Source organism: Amia ocellicauda, chromosome 15, assembly GCF_036373705.1.
Source record: "Amia ocellicauda isolate fAmiCal2 chromosome 15, fAmiCal2.hap1, whole genome shotgun sequence".
In the NCBI taxonomy this organism is placed as follows: domain Eukaryota; kingdom Metazoa; phylum Chordata; class Actinopteri; order Amiiformes; family Amiidae; genus Amia; species Amia ocellicauda.
Genome location: NC_089864.1, coordinates 21,294,250 through 21,321,657, shown reverse-complemented (window position 1 = coordinate 21,321,657; position 27,408 = coordinate 21,294,250). Strand labels below are relative to the sequence as shown.

The 27,408-nt window shown below is 38.0% G+C and overlaps 2 protein-coding genes and 1 long non-coding RNA gene across 5 annotated transcripts; 1 reads left to right on the top strand and 2 right to left on the bottom strand.

Annotated features, from left to right (window-relative positions):
• Nucleotides 1-2,670: 2,670 nt before the first annotated feature.
• LOC136771642 (uncharacterized) lies at nucleotides 2,671-5,899 on the bottom strand. Its single transcript, XR_010822352.1, has 4 exons — nucleotides 5,675-5,899; nucleotides 5,316-5,353; nucleotides 5,001-5,149; nucleotides 2,671-4,028 (listed from the first exon to the last, which is right to left on the bottom strand). It is a non-coding gene; the product is annotated as an uncharacterized LOC136771642 (long non-coding RNA).
• A 34-nt stretch (nucleotides 5,900-5,933) lies between these two features.
• On the top strand, nucleotides 5,934-11,160 carry rabl2 (RAB, member of RAS oncogene family-like 2). Of its 3 annotated transcripts, none has more exons than XM_066724066.1 (8): nucleotides 5,934-6,435; nucleotides 6,713-6,742; nucleotides 6,890-6,959; nucleotides 7,902-7,981; nucleotides 8,214-8,325; nucleotides 9,115-9,212; nucleotides 9,571-9,654; nucleotides 9,972-11,160. In XM_066724066.1, exons 1-8 carry the CDS (start codon nucleotides 6,373-6,375, stop codon nucleotides 10,050-10,052), a joined length of 618 nt encoding a protein of 205 aa, XP_066580163.1. In that variant the 5' UTR covers nucleotides 5,934-6,372; the 3' UTR covers nucleotides 10,053-11,160. The 3 variants fall into 3 exon arrangements, with proteins under 3 accessions (XP_066580163.1, XP_066580164.1, XP_066580162.1); XM_066724067.1 differs by having other exon boundaries at nucleotides 6,880-6,959; XM_066724065.1 differs by having other exon boundaries at nucleotides 5,934-6,479; nucleotides 6,880-6,959.
• A 10,055-nt stretch (nucleotides 11,161-21,215) lies between these two features.
• On the bottom strand, nucleotides 21,216-23,389 carry LOC136771432 (SH3 and multiple ankyrin repeat domains protein 3-like). Its single transcript, XM_066723749.1, has 2 exons — nucleotides 23,337-23,389; nucleotides 21,216-22,719 (listed from the first exon to the last, which is right to left on the bottom strand). Exons 1-2 carry the CDS (start codon nucleotides 23,387-23,389, stop codon nucleotides 22,161-22,163), a joined length of 612 nt encoding a protein of 203 aa, XP_066579846.1. The 3' UTR covers nucleotides 21,216-22,160.
• Between the last annotated feature and the right edge of the window lie 4,019 nt (nucleotides 23,390-27,408).

The following is a 27,408-nucleotide window of genomic DNA, read 5'->3' as shown; positions in this document are numbered from 1 at the left end:
GTTGCTGTGCGGCGTCTCCTCGCAGTCTTCTCCTCGCTGGAGTCCCACAGATAGAGTCCCTGCCCTTTGTAAGGGGGGCACTGAGGCTGCTGGCAGTGACTGCTGGCAGTGACTGCTGGCACGGAGGATGGGGGGGCTGTTAAATAGCCGACCTATAACTAATTAGCAGAGAGCACAGCTGAATTGCCTTGGATTACACTGCTCTGTCCAGATCCCACATGTCATGCCCTAGTATAGTGTTGCCGGACTAAGTGCTTGGAACTTCTGGAATACTAAACTCTACGTAACTGCCTGTTCTGATTGCAGAAAAGGTGTAGCTAAGCGCACAACAGCACTGTACAATCTCTCCACAATAGTATATGCAATGCAGCAGTTTATGGTTACAGATATATACACTCACCTAAAGGATTATTAGGAACACCATACTAATACTGTGTTTGACCCCCTTTCGCCTTCAGAACTGCCTTCATTCTACGTGGCACTGATTCAACAAGGTGCTGAAAGCATTCTTTAGAAATGTTGGCCCATATTGATAGGATAGCATCTTGCAGTTGATGGAGATTTGTGGGATGCACATCCAGGGCACGAAGCTCCCGTTCCACCACATCCCAAAGATGCTCTATTGGGTTGAGATCTGGTGACTGTGGGGGCCAGTTTAGTACAGTGAACTCATTGTCATGTTCAAAAAACCAATTTGAAATGATTCGACCTTTGTGACATGGTGCATCATCCTGCTGGAAGTAGCCATCAGAGGATGGGTACATGGTGGTCATAAAGGGATGGACATGGTCAGAAACAATGCTCAGGTAGGCCGTGGCATTTAAACGATGCCCAATTGGCACTAAGGGGCCTAAAGTGTGCCAAGAAAACATCCCCCACACCATTACACCACCACCACCAGCCTGCACAGTGGTAACAAGGCATGATGGATCCATGTTCTCATTCTGTTTACGCCAAATTCTGACTCTACCATCTGAATGTCTCAACAGAAATCGAGACTCATCAGACCAGGCAACATTTTTCCAGTCTTCAACTGTCCAATTTTGGTGAGCTTGTGCAAATTGTAGCCTCTTTTTCCTATTTGTAGTGGAGATGAGTGGTACCCGGTGGGGTCTTCTGCTGTTGTAGCCCATCCGCCTCAAGGTTGTACGTGTTGTGGCTTCACAAATGCTTTGCTGCATACCTCGGTTGTAACGAGTGGTTATTTCAGTCAAAGTTGCTCTTCTATCAGCTTGAATCAGTCGGCCCATTCTCCTCTGACCTCTAGCATCAACAAGGCATTTTTGCCCACAGGACTGCCGCATACTGGATGTTTTTCCCTTTTCACACCATTCTTTGTAAACCCTAGAAATGGTTGTGCGTGAAAATCCCAGTAACTGAGCAGATTGTGAAATACTCAGACCGGCCCGTCTGGCACCAACAACCATGCCACGCTCAAAATTGCTTAAATCACCTTTCTTTCCCATTCAGACATTCAGTTTGGAGTTCAGGAGATTGTCTTGACCAGGACCACACCCCTAAATGCATTGAAGCAACTGCCATGTGATTGGTTGGTTAGATAATTGCATTAATGAGAAATTGAACAGGTGTCCTAATAATCCTTTAGGTGAGTGTATACTATATATAGTTCCAACTGCACTAAGTAAGTCTGTAACTAACAAACAGTAGCAGTGCTTACGAATATAGGTGCAGTAAAAATACAATTAAATAAAGTAAACATAGTAAACAACCAGTACTCGTCGTTACGTCCGCGGGTCCGTCTGCTGGGGAGAACGAGTCAACAACACAATTTAATACATTTGTTTTGTGTTTGTGTAACAATAAAATAAAATCTACTGACATGCAAAACGATGTTGCTTGACTTTTGGATCGGCATATTTGTCTTCAAACTTTTAAACTCACTCTTTTTCTCACTCATTTTCAAGCCTAAATGCCTATTGTCCATCAATAGCGACATTCAGAGAATTTGATACAGATGGATCCGCCAATAGAGGAGCCAAGGGGGTCGAACATGAACAACTCTATAATTAACTTTCTACCCCCTTTAATTCACACCCCTGTTGTGGAAGACAGTAATCCACAATGTATATATGCACTGTTCAAAACATGAAACAAACAAAAAACAGCAACAAGGGCTTCTTCACAAAATGAATAGTTAATCACAGTGCACTTCATGCACTGATAAAAACATGAAACAAATGAAAATGCACAAGGGCTAAAAAAACAATGAAACAAAAAGCCATTGAAACACATGAGACTAAATCATGGTCCTCCAAAACACTGCTTTTTCTAATCTAGACTAGAGAATAGGCCTATCTTAAATTACAGGATGGACATGCGTAGGCATATGCTTTTTTAACAAGAGTCTGCTGAGCTTAATTATGCTGCTGTTCACATGCTAAACAAGTTGTAATGCACTGCTTGAACTGATGGGAAAGCTGGGGATGCTTTTTGCTCCTGACAAGTGTCTCAAAGTCTGGAGTGATGGTAGACAGAGCAATTCTTATGCATGCCATCAAGTCCTTATGCATGCCATCTTTTGTTTTTGAAAACTTTTGTTTGATATAAAGTGTAAACATCACCATGGACAAGATTTCAGGACCTTTTCTCATATACAGTTGTACTATTTATATCATAAAGTGAATAATAAAGTTAATATGTAAAATAAAAATCACATTTAATTATGCATATTATTTATTAATACTGTATCTTTTATAGACAGCTGTCATTAAAGTAAAGCTGCTGTGATGTTCACCCACACATTGTCTTTTTAATGGATTTCTTTGTGTTTTATTTTACAATGATACAGTAATGGATATTGCTGTTCCTCATAAATTAACTTCTCATTGTCCACATTGTTTGTTATGGGGCGCATGCATATACTGTGTGTGTTTCCACATGGGTTGATGTCACTTCTGATTGGTCAGATTCTTTCCAGTCGCAGCAAAAGAAAAATTGAAAGTTGACCATTTAAATCTTAGTGATGCTAATTTTTTAAAACAGTGTGGAGCTCCTATTGAAATACAGTCAGTTGTACCATTTCCACCCGTGTCCAGTGTGAACCGCCAACAGACTTTATATTCATGTCTGATGCAGGACGAGCGCTTTAGAAGGATGCGATTCTTACTCATGTTATGAAACTGTTAAGGTCGGAGACATGAACCTAATTAGGGATAGTGTAATTAATCTATGTCCAGGCCCGGCAGCAGGATTAACTCAAAAGGGGGCATCAGAAATGACTGAGGGGGCACAACTATTTTCAGACGATGATAACACAAGATATACAATAATCAATATTACAATTACAAATAAACAATACTGTCCACTGCACTACCACAACTTATCGGTGCACTGCAGCTCGGCCGCAGGTACGCATGCGCCGTCAGATCAATACTCACTTCTCTGTGCTGTGTGCTTGGAGCGGGTGTCCATGTCCTTTTATTTCTGCCATAACTCTTCAAACTCACCGGCACGCCACAGTTTTTCACTGCAATTGTCAGCACTGCTAAACTATTCATTTTACATAGCCATTATTAACGCTAGATATATTTTTTCATGCAGCTGCACGGTGAAACTTTTTTTTCATTGTGGGCATACTAAAGCAAACCTAAATGGTCAAATGGACCCTGCCTTTCTACTGTGTGAAGGCCAATCAAAATACGTTTTTATTTCCCTAAATGATAAAATGTGTGTGACTGACGTATGAATGGTGCTATGGAATTGCAGAATGAAGCATATAGCCGGTTTAATATTCATATTAATGACCTCGCTGTAGCTCCTCTACGGCCAGCTGGCTCTCCTAACGGGCACAGATCTGAAGGAGGAAGAAGTGGTCACTGCGTACAGAGGGGGGAAGCATCGCTCCGCTGCACAGTCGGCTTGAACAGTGGCCCAGTGGCGGTGCGACCTCGACAGCTCCGCAGAGCAGGACCTATCTCCTGGTGTAGGACGCCCAGCAAGCTGTTGATGGCGGCTTCATTCAAAGTGCAGTCCGAATCCAAGCCAAGCACCACAACCTGATGCATGCTCTAAGAAATATAGGAAAACAACCGATATTACATATTGCACTATGGGCTGTGTGCTGGAAGAAAGATTTGGAGTTGGCAGTTCTAATCAGAATTTATTATGTGCACGGGAAAAAACAGCTGAACACAGCAACAGAAAGTATTAAACAAGTATAATGCTGTTTTTTCCAAAGAGTTCAAGGAAGTACAAAGCTTTTACTCCCATTTTGGGACATACCGTCAAGGGGTTTGACATTTTACAAAGTGTCTGATTGGTCATCTTAATAACTATGATAGTAATTTCATTGGCATTGTAAAATAAGCCCAACCATCTCATCAATATTATTACAATTATTACTCATGAATAATAATTATCATCATCTGAATTGCCAGCTACATTTAGAAGGTCATTTGCCGATAACAAAGATAGGTTTGAATACAATTACATTTTAATAAGAAACAAGTAGAGAATGTAAGTTGCTGATAAACTAAAACGGAGTAACTGAGAAGTTAAAAAAGAACAGGTTCTCATCATTCATTGGAAAGAATGCAGACAGATCAATAGTTACTTGCCAGAAACCTACAGGGTCACAGCAGACAAAGCACAGAAACACAAAATGATTTCTATTTTCCTCCACTGCTGCTTTCAGGGACCCCAATTAGCATGACTCAAAAGTTTAAAAACTCATCAAGGTGTGACAATGAGAAGAAAAATGACAGTGAAACACAATGTGATGTATAGCATTGAAAACCCACTAGTGGTTCTTAAAATGACCTTAATAAAGAATGAAGAAAAACACTATAAATTAAAATGTAAAGTAAATCACACAATGCACACACTTTATAAGCTTCAATCTGGTAGAAGAAACCATTCAGAAGAAAAGACACAAATAGTTAAATACTGTTTAAACAGCTAGTTCATTTGCACTCTTTCTGCAGCCAGTCGTTCTTGGCATTAATCCTGCTGACAAACAGAGTGCGTGTCTCAAGCCTCACCTTGGGGTCCCTCTGAATGTGGCTGAGGCAGAAACGAGAAACTTCATCTGGAGGTACGATGGGGGTCAGAGCCACTACGCTCTCCTGGACACGCTCCTTTACTGGCTGAGCGGAGGTGTCAAGGGCATCCAGGAGGCCGAATACCTTTACTGAGGAGAAAGTACAAACACAAATCACAATCAAAACAGGGGTCGCAGGGGTCTTTAATTATGCACAGAGCTCATGTCTGTAATTCCTCTGTAGGATATTGTGTGAACAGATTTGCAGATCAAATCTAAATATAAGATATTTAAAGTACTCAAAACAGATACTCACCTCAAGTCCTGTACTTCCACCTTGCATATGAAGGTATACTAAAATAAAACAGAAGAATTCTGGGTTACAATTAATTTGACTTCAATGATTTTACTGTTCTGTGTGTAAGCTGACCTTTGGTGAAGAAAATTAAGTCAAAGAGTTAAAATCTAAGTTAAACAATAATTACAGTAATTCAACTATAAGAATACAGTAAGGCAGTGAGTGCAATATTAATATAGGTAATTCAAATACGAATTCCAATCTAAAGTGATTCATCTCTAACAGTGCACAATCATAACAGGTTATGAGGATGGCAAGCAAGAGAATGCATATTTTAATTTAGTATAATATAAACACAATCAGATAATTTCACTGACCGTCCCTGTCCCTTCTGTCCCTGGACAATATGGCCGCCGGCTTGCATACTACCCCGCACAGAGCACATGCCCATCTACTGAGTCTATATCTATGGTCATGACTCTAGCTGGACCGGTGTAGGATACAATAGTTCCCGGCCATACATACCCCGGGGGGGGGTGGGAAGTTTTGTATGGCCGGGAACTATTGTATCCTACAGTACGCCGGGAACTACTGTATCCTACAGTACGCCGGGAACTACTGTATCCTACAGCTCTCCGTTTGCCTTTTGGGTCCTTCAGGCAATCTTGCGAACACCAACTTCCGTGAAAGAGGTCCTTACACTGGCGTCTGTTGCATAGAAACTGACCTGAAGAGTGATGCGGACAGAAGCTGGATGATGAAAATAACAGCAAACGATAAATATCATATTCACATCACTCTATAATTTAACAACAAGGACTGTCTCTGCTAGCTCATAAATAAATGTACACCAATATTTTAATTTAAACGGATTGCACCTTCTTATCAGTTGTACAGTTGCTCGCTAGGTATAGGTAGGCAGCGTTATAATTGAAATAACCAAAAATATCGACCACTTACTTACTGTTCTGTAGATCATTTTATATGAATCGATAAAAGGCGCTCAGAATGAATGAATGAGATATTTTTAGCAGTAAGTTTCACACCACACTAAGCTGTAAAGCCAGTTGGAGACATGGCCAGGGACCTGGGGAGTCCCTCTGACCTGGATCAGGAGAAATACGACGCAGACGAGCAGGTGAAGATCATTTGTTTGGGAGACAGCGCCGTGGGGAAATCAAAGTGAGTTTTACTACAGTGAAACGTATCAAGTCGTTTATTTATTTGTATTTTTGCATTATGGCATACTTTCTCAACAGAGAGCATACAAGGAAGACATCCACCTATATTGCCTAAGCTTGGCCAACTGAAATCACTGCAACATCAAATGTATTTGAAGTTTCCAGTTAGATCACATGAACTGCAACTGTCTTCTTGCAAATCCTTTTATTTTATTTGTTCCTTTGTCTTTGCAGGTTAATGGAAAGATTCCTGATGGACGGCTAGTATCCTTTTGGAAGATTGTTTTATGCTTTTCTCTTTATTCTAGATTGCACTTGATAAGTTGATCATAAAAATGTTGTCCAGATGTGTAATTCTGAATCAAACTTTGTTGTGAATTAATCCTTAATGTGTGCTCCAGCCGGCCTCAGCAACTGTCGACATATGCACTGACACTTTATAAATACACCACGACGATTGATGGGAAAACGATATTAGTGGGTATGTAAAAGTGGCAGATATATTTCTACATGTTTGTTTGAAAACTGGTCATCAAAATTGTCGGGCTGACCTGGTGTGTTACTGAAATGTTACTGGGTTTGCATCAAAATGTATTCACATTTGCAAAATAAAGTGGTTGTTTTGATGCAGTGGTTCTCAACCCTGGTTCAGGAGGAACACCTATACTGCTGGCTTTTGTTCCAACTGAGCTCTCAAATACTTAATTGAACCCTTAATTTAAGTAATTTGATTACATATTAATGTTTAAGTTTTGTAACTGATAAAAAGTTGGTTCCTGAATAAGATAATTTCCTTATACAATTATATGCTTATATGCTTAACTTAAAACCCCTACTGTTCAAAATAATTAAAAGGCACTGATTTAGGAAATTAATTAAGTAATTGAAAGCTCAGTTGGAACACAAACCAGCAGAGTAGAACGGGACCAGGATTGAGAACCACTGTTTTGATGGCGTTATACTGCAACATTTAAAACCATACCATAACCTTTTAATGGGTTAAGGCCAGGTGACCCAGGGTGCCAGTCCATTTATTTAATCTCCTGTTTTGTGTCAGTTTAAATTGCATCTAGGCTTAGTTGTGTGTTTAGGGTCACTGCCATAAAATCTATCTCCTCAAGTAGCAGCTATCATGCCGAGGGTTTGTGTGACGGAGAGAGAAAGTCATGTTTTGCTTTTGGTTAGCTTTCATACTTTACTTAATATTACTAGATATCAATGGGGCATTCCAGCAAATACCTGAATGCTATTGTAATCATATCTTTGGCACTATATTCCAGTCAGAAATGTCTTTCATTTAAAAGGCCAAGGAAAGAGTGACCATTAAACATTTGAATGTTTAGACAAATATGTATTTACGAACATGTTTATCAGTCTCCAGAAGATAAGTAGGCTACATCCTCTTTTTTTTTTCTCTCTCCAGACTTTTGGGATACAGCAGGACAGGAGCGGTTTCAGAGCATGCATCCCTCCTATTACCATAAAGCCCATGCCTGTGTCATGGTAAGCCAATAGACAAACCATCAGCCATAGAGCTGAGAAACACTGACTGCAGTCTTCAGATTGTGGGGATGATCACATTAAAAACAAAAGCGGTTTAAAAGCTACACTATTGCAAACTCAAGTCAAAGTTCTTGAATAAAGATATGAGAATTAAAATGCCTCATTGTATTATCTAAGCAAGTGTTGTGTTTTTATAACTACTTTGCTTCTTGTAATCTTTCTTTTGCTGTAGGTATTTGATGTTCAGAGAAAGATTACCTACAAAAATCTTGCCAATTGGTATAAAGAATTGAGAGAGTATCGTCCAGAGATCCCCTGTATAGTAGTTGCGAACAAAATAGATGGTAAGTTTTGTCTTGTAATTAGTTTCCAATTCTGAACAAGGTAGCACACTTATTTCCAACTAAACTGACTGAAGCAGATTAGTTATTAAAACCAGAAATTAATGTATTGATTGTGGTAAAATTAAATGTATAGCGTCAATGCTTATTTTGTTCAAAGTCAGATTACCTGTACTGTAATGCGAGTAGTAATAATCTAGTGCCCCTTTCTTAAATGTCATTTTTTGTGAGGCTATGATTCATCAGTGTGTGTACTATATTAATTTGTTTGCGTACTATATTGGTTGTTCACTTGACCCAAGCGAACTAGAGCTTCGATGGAAATTAATGTAGTAGCTGTAGTTCGTGCTTTGTCCTGTATTATTAAATACATTCATTTATAATTTCTTAAAATGTTTTTGTGTTCTCATATCCTTCTATCAACAGATATCAGTAAAATACCTTATTTTAACCACTGTGCTCTTTATTTCATAAAATAAGAATGTACTCCCAGGTGCCCACTTACTTCTTGGACCCACTTACTGCAAAATACACAACATCCCAGTTTAACAAAGGTGGTGGCAGCAGTGATTACTCTGTCTAGTTAACCAGACGGGGTTCAGATTCATTACACAGCTTGGTCTCCTTGAGGAAATGCAGGCATTGGTTTTGATTTTCATTGTACCTCTAGTCCTCCCCCCCCATAAGTTACACGAACAACAGATACAATAGTCACACAAACATGTCAAAGCCCATCTGATAGCTCTCCTGACTTACCGCATTTGTTTTCCTCAATATTATTCTGCATTTTAGCCGATATGAAGGTGACCCAGAGAAACTTCAGTTTTGCTAAGAAGCAAGGACTTCCACTGTATTATGTGTCTGCTGCTGATGGGACTAACGTGGTGAAGGTGAGGACTCAATTCTGTTGTCTTTCATCTTCTCCATTTCAGTTTTATTGATTGTTAATAATAAAAACAATAGAGCTGGGTGTGATTCCAGTTGAATAATTGCTGTCCTTTCTAAACCGCATATAGATCTAAGCAACTGAATTCCACGATGCTCAGTCTTCGTTGTATTAATGTTTTAGTTCACTGCTTTGAGAGGCATGTCATTAGAGGATGCAAGTGGATCTGAAATAATGAAGTGATGAGCTGAATTAATTTAAGAGCAGCATGTCTTTTAAGAGATGTATAGTTGCCACTGAGTATCCCTTACAGAATGCCAGGATAAACAAATCTGCTCATTGAAATCTAATTTCTCTACCAGTTGTTCAAAGATGCAATTAAACTGGCGCTGTCTTACAAACAAAACTCAAGTGATTTTATGGATGAAGTCATGCGAGAACTTGAGGTCAGTATTTATTTATTTATTTATTTATTTATTTATTGTGTGGCTGTTCCAAATATGAAGTGCAGCACATTGTGTAAAACATACTAAAATAAGGGTATATTGATTTGTTTTTATTTATGAGTGTTTTTTGGCATCATTTGGGACATCTATACATAGTCATTCAAAGTTAATTTAGAATGAATTATTCTTAAAAAAAAAAAAACAATGTATAGAATTAGTTTTTTGTATTGCCTCAGTGATCGCAGTCCAGTCCTATTACATGCACATCTCTCAGATGTCTGTGGTTTTCGAAACGATACACTCCTGTTCCACTGCAGAATTTTGAACTGGAAAGAAAAGAGGACTCTTCGGATAAAGATGATGACAATTCAAAGGAGGAGAAATCCAAGTCGGCGTGACGGCGCCACACAGAATGCCACAGTTTCACCGAAGAGAGTCGAGGCACCGGAAACAGATACCATAAACAGTCCGGACTGCAGTCGTCTTTAATCTGATCTACACTTTGCAGCACAAGATGCCCAGGCATAGCTGGATTAGTGTAATAGTCTCCCCCTTGAGAGAGAGAAGGCATCACGTGTAATGACTTCAAATGATCTATAATGTGGGTCAAATTAATAGAAAGATTTGACCTGTACTTGACTGAACTGAGATGGTTTTAATAATTTAGTAGCTCTTGTTTACATGTACCTTGTGTGTAGTAGCCTATTTATTCCTAGATTCCTGAGAGGGCAGTGTGAGTGATTAGGAATCTTGATTGATCAAGTACAAGTGCACCCATTCTAAAACCCAGAATTGTGCATTTTGATGTGTGAATTATTTTTGGTTTTGATTTCTCTGCTGATGTTTGCGTTACATTTTCTCTTTGCAAAAGGTGTTTCATCAACTGTATTTTCACAATTTTAACCACAGTGAAAATTACAAAAGGTGTTATTACAAAACCAAGTGATAAGCACATTTTATGAACTTTAAACACAGCAGAGTAACACTGAACATTTTTAATTCCCTTCTGAAATATGTGTTGAGCACAGGTGATTTATAGAGCCTACGTATCGTCTGACTTCTTTAGCATTTATAAAAACCGATCTTGATTGTATTTCAGAACATCATAATTGAACTGTGAAGAATAGCTCAACCTGTATGTTTTCTATAGCTTTCTACATAAAAAAAATTACATATTTACATCACCATTATATAGAGACTGTCAAGAATATGTGCTTTGTTTTAATGCAGATTATACATTTTGTGTGTTAAATTAAGTCAGAAATAATGCTATCACTCCCTTTGGATAATTTAAAACCCTCAGATCCAGACATCCTCTGTACTGTGAAAGATAATTATTTCGTATTATTGTTATATAGTTTGTAAATATTTAATGTTTATAGTATGAACATGGCAACATATAGTTAGAAGTGAGTTTCAATCTCTGTTACAGTTACAGTTTTGTGCTGATATGTTATTTGCTTGTATCTGTATTGTTTGTGAATCTTAAATCTTTAATGCAAAGTCTTCTGTGCATTGTAATGGAATAGTTTGTTAAAGCAAGAGTAGAATCACACATCCAATGACTTCTGCTGATGACTGGCATAAATCAATTCCTCAAATTCATGGCACATTCCTTTAGGTAGAGGCAAGAAGCCACAAGCAAGTATCTGTGTTGGATACAGGCTGGTGAATGCATCGAGGATTTCATTATGCCAGGCCTTAGTCTTTTTAATAAGTAGACAAAAACCTTAGTTTAAAAAAATAAATACCTGGGGCTGCAGAATGGCTGAATCAGAACAGGCTACACAAGGAGGCCCCTGGTTAAGACTGATCTAGGCTTGCTGGGCAACGGTGTCTCCTGTCTCTTACTGGATTCTCATAAGACTTCACTCATCGAGAGCTGCATTAGTCCTCTTTAAAGTGCTAGAGCTCTGCGGTTTGCACTCTTACATTATGTCTACATTTTAAATGTGGGGGAGATTGTGCTGTATAAGTCCCTGGTCTTGTTTTTAATAGAATTTTGTAATAGCCATTGCATTTAATGAATAAGGAAATGCTTTTACAAAATTTGCTTTAAATGCATTTTCCTAAAACAAAAGGTTATTCTATATGGCCTGTGACAAACCATCAAATAAAACAAAACACACACACACACACACACACACACACACACATATATATATATATATATATATACACTCACCTAAAGGATTATTAGGAACACCTGTTCAATTTCTCATTAATGCAATTATCTAACCAACCAATCACATGGCAGTTGCTTCAATGCATTTAGGGGTGTGGTCCTGGTCAAGACAATCTCCTGAACTCCAAACTGAATGTCTGAATGGGAAAGAAAGGTGATTTAAGCAATTTTGAGCGTGGCATGGTTGTTGGTGCCAGACGGGCCGGTCTGAGTATTTCACAATCTGCTCAGTTACTGGGATTTTCACGCACAACCATTTCTAGGGTTTACAAAGAATGGTGTGAAAAGGGAAAAACATCCAGTATGCGGCAGTCCTGTGGGCGAAAATGCCTTGTTGATGCTTGAGGTCAGAGGAGAATGGGCCGACTGATTCAAGCTGATAGAAGAGCAACTTTGACTGAAATAACCACTCGTTACAACCGAGGTATGCAGCAAAGCATTTGTGAAGCCACAACACGTACAACCTTGAGGCGGATGGGCTACAACAGCAGAAGACCCCACCGGGTACCACTCATCTCCACTACAAATAGGAAAAAGAGGCTACAATTTGCACAAGCTCACCAAAACTGGACAGTTGAAGACTGGAAAAATGTTGCCTGGTCTGATGAGTCTCGATTTCTGTTGAGACATTCAGATGGTAGAGTCAGAATTTGGCGTAAACAGAATGAGAACATGGATCCATCATGCCTTGTTACCACTGTGCAGGCTGCTGGTGGTGGTGTAATGGTGTGGGGGATGTTTTCTTGGCACACTTTAGGCCCCTTAGTGCCAATTGGGCATCGTTTAAATGCCACGGCCTACCTGAGCATTGTTTCTGACCATGTCCATCCCTTTATGACCACCATGTACCCATCCTCTGATGGCTACTTCCAGCAGGATGATGCACCATGTCACAAAGGTCGAATCATTTCAAATTGGTTTCTTGAACATGACAATGAGTTCACTGTACTAAACTGGCCCCCACAGTCACCAGATCTCAACCCAATAGAGCATCTTTGGGATGTGGTGGAACGGGAGCTTCGTGCCCTGGATGTGCATCCCACAAATCTCCATCAACTGCAAGATGCTATCCTATCAATATGGGCCAACATTTCTAAAGAATGCTTTCAGCACCTTGTTGAATCAATGCCACGTAGAATTAAGGCAGTTCTGAAGGCGAAAGGGGGTCAAACACAGTATTAGTGTGGTGTTCCTAATAATCCTTTAGGTGAGTGTATATATATATATATATATAACTTGAATTTGTCACAATATTGGTTAGTTGTTCATACTGATAAACGTATCATACACATCATCTGTCTAAATGTCCTTTAGATTTCAGTCATTGAGTTTCACTTGCATTTGAAATAAGTTTACCTTGAAGATATCATGGCCCAGTGGCGCCGGTCTTCTTCCTGCTGTGTGGCAGTATGAAAACACAATACCTTCAGTGCGGCCAGCTTTCTAACCTATTTGAAAGCAAAATGAAATTACATGCAGGTATGAAAATGACTGTTAAATACAGACAAAATGTACGTTGGGAAAAGTAGTAGCACAGTGTGTAATGCTAGTCAATACCGAAAACTAATCTGGGGATATTTTAACAGGTAACAGGGTTATTATATATATGAATGAACAGCCTAGGAAGGAAAAAAAAACAAAGTGGTTTCCAGTTTGTAATGCAGATAGACCAAGAACATTTCCACAGACAATAAAACTCGACCCAGCAAAGATTATAAATTTTAATTATAAATTTATTACATAATATAACAAACATAGATCTCTGTGGTGTAAGTATCACAACAACAAGGTTAGAGGGCTAGCCTTACACCCCAAATTCATGTTAATTTTCTAAATAATATCTCTTACAAAAAGGTGAGAAGCATATTTTATTAAAAAGAGAAGCACTGAGTGGGTATTTCTGTGCATGTGCCCATTCTGCACAACTCTACATTTGAACAGGTGAAGCCGATCGCTGACAGAAAGTAAGGAAATGTTCATCAAACTTGATCTGTAGTAAAACATTCTACACAGGCCACCTGTCAGTAGGGAGAGCAGTGACTCAAATCGAACATATTGACGTAAATATCATAAATAATGAAAACTTAAGCACAATGCTTTGGAATTCAATCCCACCCCCTCAAGTCTGACAATAATCTAATCATTTGCTCTTTAAATATTAAGATAAAGAGATTGGAGGAATCCTTTTGTGTAAAATCTTCATTTTGCAAAAGCACTAACTTGACACCGAATGCAATAGCATGTCTCTTGATGAAGTACTGAACCCTTTTTCAAATAAATGCACTGTAACTCAAATATATATATATATAAATATATGTATAAATTAAGTAAAGACTACTGTTTTAGCATCACACAAATTTGAGGACAATGCTAATCATACATGTTTGACTAACTTCCCCTTTAAATCTGGTAAAGATATATAAACGTAGAGGTGAAATTACACTGGAGGTGAAAAGTAGTACACCCTTACCACCAAGGCCGTGCTATTACAAATGTGAAATATTTCAGTTCATATTTCCTTTTCTTACTAGATTGAATTTCATTATATTTAACATTTTAAGTCTCACTACTGGCATTAGACTGCAATCCCAAAGGATATGATGCATTTGAATACTTATTCCATTTAATTGAATCTTCTCATTTTCGTCTAGCTTATTCAAAGTCAATTCAGTTATCTACAGCTCAATTTCAATGCCAGGAATGTTATGGTATACACACATTTTTATTTTTACTTTATTGCCCCAGGACTTCGTAGCTCATCAGATGACTTTTTTTGGCTTAAGTTTGATAGGAGCCATCTATGTTCTAGCATGGCGGTTTGTGAGCCTTTGTGTGGATAAGCATAATTTGTAAGATGATGTTATACCGTGAAATAAATGATAAACAGAAGTTACAGCAGACACATTCATAGAAAATATGCTTCACATCAAGATAAAGCAGCAATGTCAAAATACATACTAGAAAATTGCATTGAGAAAAATCTTTAAACATGTCTATCTGATCCCTAGTATATGTGTACAGTACTATAGCTTTCTGAAAAAGCACTGATCGTGATTCACAAAAGATGGTCCAGTTTCCATCACTTGAGCGTAATATTGTGTGTCTCTCATTTCACACTGATGAGTCTCCTACTCTTTGTTGTACATTCAGTGGGCATTCTGGATTGCTAGGTAAATCTCATTTTGCTATGAAAGAAATAAATGTAGTGTTAAAATATATTTGTAATATGCTGAGGTGCCTTTTAAAGGTCAGAAATAAACATAATTAATTGTCTTTTTCTTTTTATATGTAATGTCAGTGGTAAAGTTGTTTATCGACCTGTCAGAAATACCCATTGGAACAAATTACTAATCCTCACTTTTAAAGGTAGTGTTTTGCAGAATCACAAACGCATACTATCTGAGTTTTTACTTTATGTCTCCTGCCTTGTTCCTCGAGAGCCTCCATACTTTTTGTTAAGGTAGTTTTAAATATCCAATGAGTAAAGACCTGGTCCAATTAAGGCTGTCCAGGACCAGAGTGAGTGACTCTACTACACAACACCACCCCCTTCAATCCAGAGGAACTCCACAGTTCTGCTCTGAGGACCAGGGGGCTCAGTAGCTGGAATGGCACGGCGCACATCACAAAATTATCTGCTTTCTGCTATTTCCATGTTCTGTAGAAACTATAAAGATCATCTACCTATTGAACTTCACAGCCTATCAAAATCCACAATGTTTCTGATTTTGTAGGATAGATGCACAATTGTGGAATTTTGCGTACACTCTTTTCATATAACATTTAATATATATATATAAAATATAAATATGCACCACCCCCTTATTATATCGCTGAATCAGATATATCGAGGTTGTCTCCGCTTTTTTATAGTTAAGATGTGCATGCCTCTGAATATAATTAACCTCATTTTTTTTTTTTACCAAATTTTTGATGTAATTACTTTTACAGTTTGTCTACTGTAATACTGGATTATTTTAAAATGCACAGTACAGTATGACAGCTACACTATGCACTGTATCACTTCATTTATTCTGTTTCTAGATGTATTGCTGCCCTGTTTACAATCTCTGGAGCCTGCAATTAAACTAAAGTTGGCTGTACAGTATTTGTGACTTTTCTTGAGTGCGTCTTGCTACATCACGTTTTTTTCTTGGACCCCAACACCAGCGACAGAAAGAGAGGGTGGGATATATAAAGTATAAAATTATTAATTTACCTATAATTGGAATACAAAACAAGTATTACTTCAGATTTTGACTGTTTTTAAGTCATTATACTGACTGATGCTTTTTTCTTGCTTTGATGTAATATGACCATGTAGGAATACCATCAGTTAGTGACACATTTGTTCAGCTGCTATGCAAATTAAAAGTATGGTGAAGGATTTAGATTAGTCTAGTAGAGTTATGCCTATAAAAGGAACGCCACTAAATGATTGTTATAAAATGTCTGTGATAAAATGGCTTACTGTTCCAAACAGCTTAATAAGTAAAGTAAAGCAATGCCAATAGAACACGGTGCATTAGGAAAAATATTGAAATGCAGTGTCCACTTTTTTTTTTTTTTTTTTAAGTCTGCTTCGTTTCTGTCATTCGCAATGGTAGCTTCCTGAAAACTATCTGATACAGACACCCATATTTACTTGAAAGAATAATAAAGTTGTTCTTCACATCTTCGAACACCCAAGAGAAAAAGGGGAATCCCATTCTCCAAAAGTGATTCTAAAGACAACTAAACCTTTAATGAATTACAGGAAGGACATCATTCATTTGCATTGTTTGTAATCGAAGCCAGTCAGATTTAAAGTAATTGTACGGAACATTAAGGTATAAGAATGGCAAAAACAAACAAAAAACTAAACTATAACAGCAAAGCGTGACTGGTAATGCCAGAGACAAAGATATTTATTTTATTTTTTTAGATCGCAATGAATGATGACGGATCTCTGGTTCCAATTATGATTGGTCAAAAAGAAAGAACCTATCTATCTAATTGGGTGCCTATAATAATCAGGAATGCCTCAGATCTGCGATGAGAACAAAGTGCAATGAAGGCAAGATAGATACATGGTTCTTGTCTGAAAGGCAAAGGACAGAAATTAGTTTGACAAGTCCAGCATCTTTACTCACAGTGCAAGAAAGAAAAGGCCTTCCATCGTGGAAATCACCCGCTATCTATAACCTAATGCCTTTCAAATCTCTGAGCAGGATTTCTCTGCACTTCTCTGGGACCCAAAACGTTCTGTTGTGCTTTTGTTGTTGTTGTTGTTGTTGTTTTAAAAAGAAGATAGACGACGTAGACCCTACACATTTTTATGTGAATGATGTGTTTATTAAAGTTTTTTTTTTTTTTTTTAGAAAAATTATTATTTTGTTTTGCATCTGTATATAATAACGTTGACGTACAAACAGAGAGTAAATAGTTTCTTCATAATCCCTAAACCCAGAAAAGCAACACTAATTTGAACTGCATTTCACTTCATCACTACATGTTATGGGATCTCGGGGGTGAAGACGTTGGCAGGAATAAATCCACTTTAGCATTTCAGATGCAGTTAAACAATATGTTAAACCATCAGAGTTGCTCAAACAAAATTCTCAAAATATTAATAAAAATGTTAATGGATACCCCTTAAAAGAATGTAATTTATATATTTATATATATACTCCTTTACGAAACCAAAAAAAGAAAAACAAACAAAAAATTATAATAATAAAATAACCCCCCAAAACAACAAAAAAACTAAAACAAATGTAAAAACCTGTATTTCCACCAAAAATGATTATATACATACAGTAAATATTCTAAGCAGATGTCAGTATTACTCAAGATTTCCAGGAGATGGCACCATAGTGCTGAATCAAACAGCTCAAAAAATCATTTCAACAAATAAAATATTTAAAGATAGAGAAAACAGTTCAATACTTTTTTGGCACTATTTTTTTCTTCTTTTTTTTTAAAACATGAAATTTTCATCTCATAACACATCTGACCATCAAAAATAAGAATATAAAAAGCAAACCAAAACCAGTGCACCTCCACCCAACTGAAATACACACGCGGGACAGACGCACACAACAGTATTTCCTTTTTCCCCAGTATTCCTGCGGTTTCATTTCCCCCTCCTGAATGCCTGTTCTGTGCATTTATTAACATTCGGTGCATTTAGCACATTAGACTGCAGTCTAGCTCTGGCACTAGGGATGCTACTGCAATGTTTTCTCCCACTTATGGAATAGAGTCTAGTTATGTTAAAATACAGACAGTGGTCTCACCTCATTGCTAACAGTACTTGAATAGAAGCTCTGGCAGTGGTATAACCACAATCAATTTTATCCATTTAAATGATGTTAGAAGCAGGACTGATTTGATTTGGCTATATATCTTGTATTCGATTTGTTCAGTGCTTATTCCACTGTAGTGTTCAAGTACTCAGGCTCCCCAAGCGGAAATCCGGACTAGTGACTACCGGAAAAGATTCTAGAATCATATGACATGCAAGCTAAAACTGAATATTTGTTTTCTACAATTTGGTTTAGGATTGGACCCTTGGTTTGAATCAGACTGATTTTTTTTGGGGGGTAAAAAACCCAAATATATATATATATATATGTTCTTCCAAATAAATTCATTCAATGCCAACACAATACTATTTCTTAGAATTCATATAAAGTACAAGTTGTCCTCATCATCAGAAATATCTGTATTCGGTAGACAGACGAATTGTTTAATGAAAAAAAATAAAAAAATGCGTCCGAACAGTGAGATCTGAAAGAGTTGGGAATTCATCTTTGATTTGTCCCAATGCACTGTAATGTCACCTAAACTTAATTTTGTCTGCACTTGTTTCCTCATTGAACTAGGATGTATAATTATTGTATTTTGTATTGATTATACTACTGCACTTTTGTCATGCTTCAATTGTATTGTGTATCAACTGTATTACTGCACTTTTGTAATGCTTATTGTGTACATTTCTGCTAATGTCAAATATATCACTTGATTTGCATTGTCACCCTAGTTTGGTCGCTTTAATAATGTGGGAGAATGCACTGAAGTCAATATTGGGGCAAGGGTACTCTGGAAAACACTGCAAAAAGCCTCAGATGGGAAGCAATGGAGAGCCCGGCTTGTGTAAAATCGCTACACACAACACCTTGCATTCAACAAAGAAAAATCGCAGCTTCATAGCCAGCTGATGTTGTTGCCATTTCTGTGTAGGAGTTTTCAGCCAGCGTTACAGCTAAAGATGAATTACCTTCAGGTGTAAGGCGACACACAACTGACAGCTGGCACCACCCTGGCCTCGCTCGAATCCAGTCTAACCCGTGCACAGGAACAACAGCCTCCAAGACACAGTGCCTCGCACATCGAGGATATAGCAGAGATGATCGGGTGGCTTATCCTTCTATGGCTCATTGGTGCGTCTCTCGATATCTTATCACGGATCTGAATCTGGGAAAACACTTTGTTAACTGCACCCAAGCAGGGTCCAGGTGAAAGTGCTGAAATAATCCAAACGTGCCCCCACGCTCGCTGCACATGGATGGCATCAGAATAGCACCTTGTGTTGTGCAAAACATCCCCCCGTTCAGTTCGAATAAAAAGGTCCATCGCCACCATCGTTGACAGGTGGCAAACTATGCATATATGCCAAACATTCACTTTTTTATTTTCATATATTAAAAACTGCTATGAAAACTAATATAATTTACATGTCTGTTACTGATATAAAAAGCAAATATTTTAATTATTTCATATTTACACTTTGAAGGAGCTTTCACAGGACCTAAGTAAAACCTATTTGTATGAGATTTTCTGTATTCATCTTGGAAACTTTACACTTGGCAAATTAATACAAAAGGTTGTTTTTTTTGTCTTCAGCTTCTAAGCATCTAATTCTACAATCTACAAAACCAGCTACGAAAGAAAAAAAAAATCCTGATCAGTATATAACAACAGGGAAGTCTAAGGTTCTCTGAAAGGTGCAATTTTTTATTACGTTTCTTTTGTTAGGGACATTTAAAAACAATTATCACCTCATATTATTAGGTTTTTCATTTTTAAATTATTCTTTATATAAAGCCCACTGATGTAACATTTTCTCTGGAGGTATAGGTCTCAAAAGAGAAGAGAAAATGGCTGCTAGTAAATTAGGGGGTTGTACCACCAGCCTATTATTGCCATTCTCAGCTCCTATTGTAACTTGGCCTCTTGGCAAATACAACCTCATCTTGTCATGCTGAATGCCTCTCCTGTCATTGCTGTAGTGGAGGGGTGAGATGGCGGACTTCATGTAAGAAGATGGCAATGGGTAAGATAAGAAATTCAAGTGTTGCATCTCGCTGATGATTTGATTTGTGTATTGATCTGTTCCTATAACACCTCATGCGATGGTCATGAATTAAGCTCTAAATGGCTGAAGTGATCAAAGCAATCCCTGTTTCTCTAGCAGAAGGGTGTATAACACCATCATACAGGTGAAACCTCTCTCAAGCATTACCTTGTGTGCACCTAGTAGGTACAGAACAAGCTAACACACCTAATAGATCAGGAACAATTTCCGAAATGGAGTCTAGCGAATGAGTTAGGCCGAGCATGCATTAAACAGACCTAGAGCAACTGTAACGCAAAAGGAAATTGTTAATTACAGAGACCTAATGAAATCAGTTATGGTTTCAAGAAAAGCATTACCTTAAGGGGTTAGATAATGAGCAAGTGGCTCTCCGTTAAATTATAATACTGAATCACTGCAGCACGGCTCTGAACCAGGCATCCTAACTAGTCTGTAAAGGGCACTTTGCTGTTTAAGTGCAATTACAAACTACACAAGGGGCATTATAGTACGCAAGGTTTTTCTTCACTTTTCAATCCCCTCGTTGTAGACGGAAGACCATGTTGTGTAGATGTGTTAACGTTATTAATTTAAAACCTCAAACCAGCGGTGACAAAGTACTGCAACTTCTCGAGCAATATAAAAAAAAAAAAGAAAAAAAAAAAGAAAAAAAAAAAAAAAAGGGGGGTCATAGTAAGGAAGATACATTTTCAGCAGTGGTGTTTATATTATCCCATATATAGTTTTAGTAAATTTATAACAAAAATTATATATATATATATATATATATATATATATATTTTTTTATATATATATATATATTGTGTGTGTATCTATATATGTACACATATATACACACACACACACACACACACACACACAAGCACACACAAATATATATATATATATATATATATATATATATACATACATATACACATACACATATATATATATATATATATATACACACACATATATATATATACACACACACATATATATATATATATATATATATGTGTGTATTTTGCTTTCAAATATATATATATAAATTGTAAAAACACAAGTAAAGTATTGGTGGAATAAATTTGAACTTTGTTCTATACCCTCAGTTTAGTAATAGGAGACAGGTGCTTGTTTTTTAAATACTTTTCTCTTTTTTAAAGCTGTCATCTAAATACGCATATCATATCTATTTAGTATTCCCTTTGGAAAAGAAGTCTTCCCAAAGCAAAATCTTGATTATGAAAAAAGCCACTAGTGTCGGTTAAACATTCTCCTAATATAATAGATACCACAGTCAATAAAAAGATGTCAGAATAACAAACTTTCTTTCAATGCAACTGTCTGGCCTACCCCCTCCCCCCTCCCCTGAAATGAATGTAAAATGCTGCATAAAAAAAAATGAAAAATGAAAAATCAAAATGTGTGAGGCAGCTGAAATTCCCTCACTGAGCAGAAAAGAAAGAGGAGGAAAAAAAAAAAAAAGTCTTTCAGTTTGTCATTGTTGATTATTTTGAAATACCATGAAAGGCAACTGAATTTTCCTTTTAGAACAAGATTCTTCTGTTCCATTCAAGCTGGAAAACCTTCAGAGGCCAAAAACGTGAGAGTGCGGGGAAGGAAAATGGGGCTGGGGCTGGGGGGGGCAGTGACAACAAGCATTCACAGACGGGACGTTCTAGTGGAGTTCATGCAACATTCACTTGGCAGAGTAGGACATCACTCCGGACAGATGGGCTGGCTGACTGGCTAGCTGGCTGGGTGGGTGAGTGGGTGGAAGGGGCTGGGCAATAGGGGGGCGTTTACTCTTCTAACTTCCATTCAGTGCAATGCAGTGAGTAGAGTATAAATATAACCGTAAAAAAAAAGAGAAAAGAAAGAATCCAACACCTTCCCCCTTCCCTCCCTCCCACCCCTGGAAATAAAGAAACAGAACGAGAAATGAAAACATCAACGTACTAGAATGGTTCGCGGGGGTCAACTGTCTAGCAACTGTTTCAAAGCGCGCTCGATGTTCATTCGGTGGCCGACACGGGTGACCCCCAGCTCGGCAAAGTCCTCCTTGGTCAGGGCGGGTAGGTGCGAGCCCTCGATCTCATTGTCCTGGAAGCGCTCGCGGTGCTCTCCCAGGTTGATGCTCTCCAGCCAGTCCCCCACGTCATACTTGTTCCACAGGTGGAGGGGCTTCTGGATGAAGGGTCGCAGGGGGTGCAGCGGGGAGCCCAGTGTGGGCGAGGGCGACGGGGAGGGCGACCGGCTCCGGGCGCTGGAACTCCGCATGACGAATCGCACCTCCTTGGGCTCGTGGGGGATGCTGAGGCTGGACGACTTGAGGATGGTGGGGGGGGTGGTGGGGGAGGTGGCCAGGCCGTAGGACCGCGATTGGCCCAGCGGGTCTGTCCTGTCGGCAGCAGGGACTTTGCCTGGGCTTGGTGTCCGGCGGGTCACAGGATAGCGGCTGCCTGGTCTGATTGTGTACGTGGTGCCGTAGCTTCTCTGGGATATAGTGTGGAGTTCTCCTAAACTACTGAAAAGTCTGTGAGGAAGGGGGCGGCAGAGAGAGACAAATAAAGAAAAAACAACAACTCGTTAATTCAATTTATTCCTAGCGTCAGGTGAAGGTTATTCTGCTGTAAAGTGCCACGCAATCTCTGCTTTATAGGCTTGTTGATACTACCAGCAACGAGGAGGCTGGATTGGAAATGGCTGCTGCTTTGTCGGCCAACAAAGTAGCATATTGAAATGTGTATTTAATTGGGGGGTGGAGTACAACTTTTGCTGTCACAAGCATTAGCGTTAGTGGCTCTTTGCTTTCAGATGACCCCACCTAGGCACAGCGATAATATAATAACGGTATGAATGGTCTCAAAATAAAGTTTGAAATTAAAGAAGTCTGGGAAGATGTAGCAAACCCATTAATGATTTGTTAGGAAGGCATCATTAATGCATTTGACTGACACACAGAAAAGGGCAAAAACCAAACAAAAGAAAACATTAAATAAAATGAAAGGGACTGACAACTGCAGTATTTTTAGAATAGAAACCAGAAGAAACCAGCTTTGGTAAGAAATTACTTGATTTAACAACCCCCATCCCCACATCCTTGGCCCTGACAAAGCTACAGTCAGGAAATGCTACTGATTGCTGAAGTACCTGCGCTGTGTGTGCTTGCTCCTGCCGATGCTAATGGATATTAATAAACCCATCTTAGCTGTTTTGTAAAAGCAATCAGTTTAAGTGTAGTTCATCACTCCTTAGCATGACACTACATGAGAGTTTGTTATCTGCCCTAAGTGTTAGTACTCATTTAAACTACAACACTTTTCCCCCTTCTCCTTTGCCCTTAATCCTGTCACTCTGGGCCCTGGCCCCTAATACCTATGCCAGCTTCACATTTTCTCCTAATCTCTCCACATTGCCAAGCTCTTAATTCTGGTGTTCAGTCCTGCTGCTATCACACTGAGAGAAAGTCCCTAAATGACCTGCAGTCATTGTGAAAGAGCAAGCCAGCTGCAGGGAGCAAAATCAAGATATTGCAGCAATAGTCGACCAGTCAGTAGTTATTAAAAGAGCTTTTTTTTTAAAATTGGTGCCTTGCAAAGCTCATACAGAGCACCAATGCTCAGAGAAAATCCAAAGACAAGGTTTACACAGGTGAGATTTATACCATAGCTGTGTCTGAAGCACCGATGACAGTAGAACACTACCAATAAAACAAATTAAAAAATGAATCCCTGAATGCATACAGTGATATTGTTTACCTAACAATAAACACTTCCTGCTATGCTTCCAACCATAGGCAGAACTGTAGGTTTTTATTACTGGTTCATTCCCACTAATGTCTGTGTTGTATTTTACTTTTTTTTTTTTTTTTTTTTTTTTTTTTTAATTCCTCACAAAGTTAATTAACTGTGAGGTTTGTACATTTTTCAGCATTATTGACAATGGTTGCTATAGGTATGTCAATATTTTCCACACTAAAACACAACAGTCCTCATAAAACATGCCACTGGTTGTAACATTTAGTTTGAAATGCATTTATTTTAATAGGTCTGCAGATCTTGTCTTCAGCAGCACAGGAAAGCATGAAACATAAAAAAAAACTACATCTAGTAATCTAAGGATTTTTGGACAATTACTCTTTACAGAGTACAGGAATCTGGACTTCAGCCTAAATAAAACTCACCAATACATACAAAACTGGTTTTAAGTTAGCATTAGTCTTATTAGCATGAGCTACCCAGGGTTATTTTAGGTGGGGTAGTTCAAGACTCGTGCTCTTTGAGGTCTGCGAAACCAGTTGATTAAGTATAAACGTACAATTTCATGTTAATTAACATGTTCTTCTGTGTCTTACAATGATCACACATTAAGATTTGCACAGGATTCAAGACAAATGTGTCATTTTATGAATATACATTGTATATAGTCAATTACAGTGTACTTTTGAAAAGGGGCAAAGAAAGAAGTTAGTTGCATATAAATGGAGAGATTCGGTGACATTGATCAAGCCTTAATAATCACCTTGTGACCAACTTCTTTTCTTGCACCGTTTGAAAATCATGCTTCAATCTGTGACTCCATTTTTAATTAAGCTGCAAGATCCAGCTTGGTGATCACACTGGGCTGGGAGGAGCTAGAGGGATTAGGTCTGACATATATACATGTTAAAGGGGACTCACTGCTGAATTACCTGAGGTATCCATCTCTCTCCCCTCTTCCCACAAACACTACAATGTGTCTTAACCATAAAAACAACCTGAATACAAACTGCAGCTGTTATATAAGGTAGTGAACTAGCATGAGCAGGGAGCACCAATCCTCACACACAAGTGTGGCCTGATGATTTATAATGGAGATGGGAGGGGGATTCACAGCAGCAGTAAAATGCACTTTGCACATTTATGCTGCAGTAATAAAGTAACCCAGTAAAACTAATACAAAATCTATTCTCTGGGACTGGGATCTCCTTTGAAGTTTCTATTACAAGTAACTCTTTCTGATAACTGAAAACCTTACCATGACCTCCTCTATGGGAAGCATTATCATTTAAAACACACTGATCATATTGTCGTGATCAGGCTGGGAAGACACTCATCAACTGCTGGACTGCTGCTATATCACCACTGTCAGAAGTAAATTATATTGTCCTGTGGTTTGCTGGGGAAGGGCAAACAACAGACAGATAGGAACTTATTTAGGTCGGAAAACAACGATGCAGAAGTTATCAACAAGATGTTTGAAGGAAACCATCCAGCTAAAACCACAGCGAAAGGAATGAATATATGGAAAATAATCAAAATATGTAATAAATAATAGTTATGTTTTCCACTATCTTCTAAAACAGTAATATAAAAACAATGAAAACAGACTTATATCTGCTTGTAGGTGTCATTGTATCACTGCAACCACAGACTAACAATTTTTTTTTGTAAGTCATGTGCCAAAACAGCTCATGCGAAACTATTACATGGGACAACATCATTTATATACAAAAATAATAGGTTCAAACTATACATCTGCCATCACTAGACATATTATATTGTATTTCATTTGCTGGTATGTCCCCCTTTTCTCTCACCAGGCTTGGGTGGCAGATACACAGCAGATACAACTCGGAGAGGATATGTTGGTAACACTTTACAATAATTCTCCCTAGTTACAATGTATTTACACAGTTATTACTGAGTGAGTACATGTTAGTTATAACAACAATGTAATTAAGCATTTGTTAACATGTACTTAATGTGTAAAAATGATTAACAGTATATGTAAGTATACAATTGTCTGTTAAGGATGCCCATTGGGAAGCTACCTTTGGAGCTATCTATACCGGGCATGACCCACTTTGTACACATTAAGTACATTGTAATAATGCATAGTTACACAGTACTTATGAGTAATTACAGTTGTAGTTACTGAGTACCTACTACGTAAATACATAGTAACTAGGGAGACTTATTGTAAAGTGTTACCAATATGTTTAACTACCTAATCTCAGCTTCAATAATAATAATAATAATAATAATAATAATAATAATATACACAAAATTAAAATAAATTAAATCACTACACGTATTTATAGCTTAAAGTGTTAAATTACACTTTCAGCTGCTAATTGCACTAAAAAGAAGCCTAAGTAGCTAAGTCAGCTTACAACTTCACTGTATTTTCATTAACACTGAGTCAATATTGTGAAAAATACAGACTTAATTTAAGTCATTCAAGAAAACAGTTCTGACGGACAAAACCTGGCGCTGTAGGGATCACAAGGGGATGCCTTGTCAGATGCAGTGTAGTGAACCCGCTTTGGTTTTGTTTTGGGGGGTAATAGAAGAAAGATGCCCAGGCACATGCAATGGGTGCGCGTCTTCAAATGGAATAGCAATATTGCAATTTAACAAAGATATACATCACAGTTAACCTTCATGTTGCTGAGAATTGATCCACAGTTCCCAAAGTCAGTTATTAGTTAACAGCATTCATGTTCGTTCTGTGAGATTGCACGTCTTTCTTCTCACAGGCCTACAGCAGGGTAGAAGGAACCAATTCTCAGCACCCTGAAGACGGGGTAGTTTTAAATAAAAAGCAGCCCACATGACAAGGATGAGCACCAGGAGCAAAAAAACATAAGAGAAAACAAAATAACAATACAAACAAAAACCCAGCACAGAACAAAGGAGGATAGCTAGTTCTGGGCAAAGAGAGAAGTAAACAATGAAGATTGAAATGAGATGAACATGCGCACTTACACATTTTTCCCACCCTCCTGGGGCCAGATTCAGTTCTAGACAGAGCAGCGCAGACATGCAAAGTGAGCAGAAAGAGAGGCAATGAGAAAGAATGTTAGCATCAATCCATGAGATAAAAAAAAAATGAGCACACAATTCATATCTTAACACAGTAAATAAAAAGGGAAAACAAACAAATGCACAAACAAACAAAAAGGACAGTGTTCCCAGATTTTCACCTGTTTGCAGCTACTAGATATAGACAGTAATTTTATAATCTTAAAATAGGTTTATAATCTTAATTTTCAGAAACCAAGTTACCATTTCAAGGACTGTGTTTGCAGACACACTTTTTCAAGTCAAGGTGCCAAGAATCTGCATTAGTGTTTATCAGTGAAGTTCTACATTTCCAGAATGATCAGGTAGATACCTGAATATATTACTGACTAAATACAATACCACTATTTTAAATTCTTACACATTTTCTTTCAATT

Bases quoted from the DNA above. Each gene is read 5' to 3' on its own strand.
- LOC136771432 (XM_066723749.1), bottom strand. From the start codon at position 23,389: ATGGGTTTATTAATATCCATTAGCATCGGCAGGAGCAAGCACACACAG. The intron at 22,720-23,336 runs GTACTTCAGCAA...CCTTCCTCACAG, and splicing joins AGCAAGCACACACAGCGCAG to ACTTTTCAGTAGTTTAGGAG.
- rabl2 (XM_066724065.1), top strand. From the start codon at position 6,373: ATGGCCAGGGACCTGGGGAGTCCCTCTGACCTGGATCAGGAGAAATAC. The intron at 6,743-6,879 runs GTATCCTTTTGG...TGTGTGCTCCAG, and splicing joins AGATTCCTGATGGACGGCTA to CCGGCCTCAGCAACTGTCGA. The intron at 8,326-9,114 runs GTAAGTTTTGTC...TCTGCATTTTAG, and splicing joins AGTTGCGAACAAAATAGATG to CCGATATGAAGGTGACCCAG.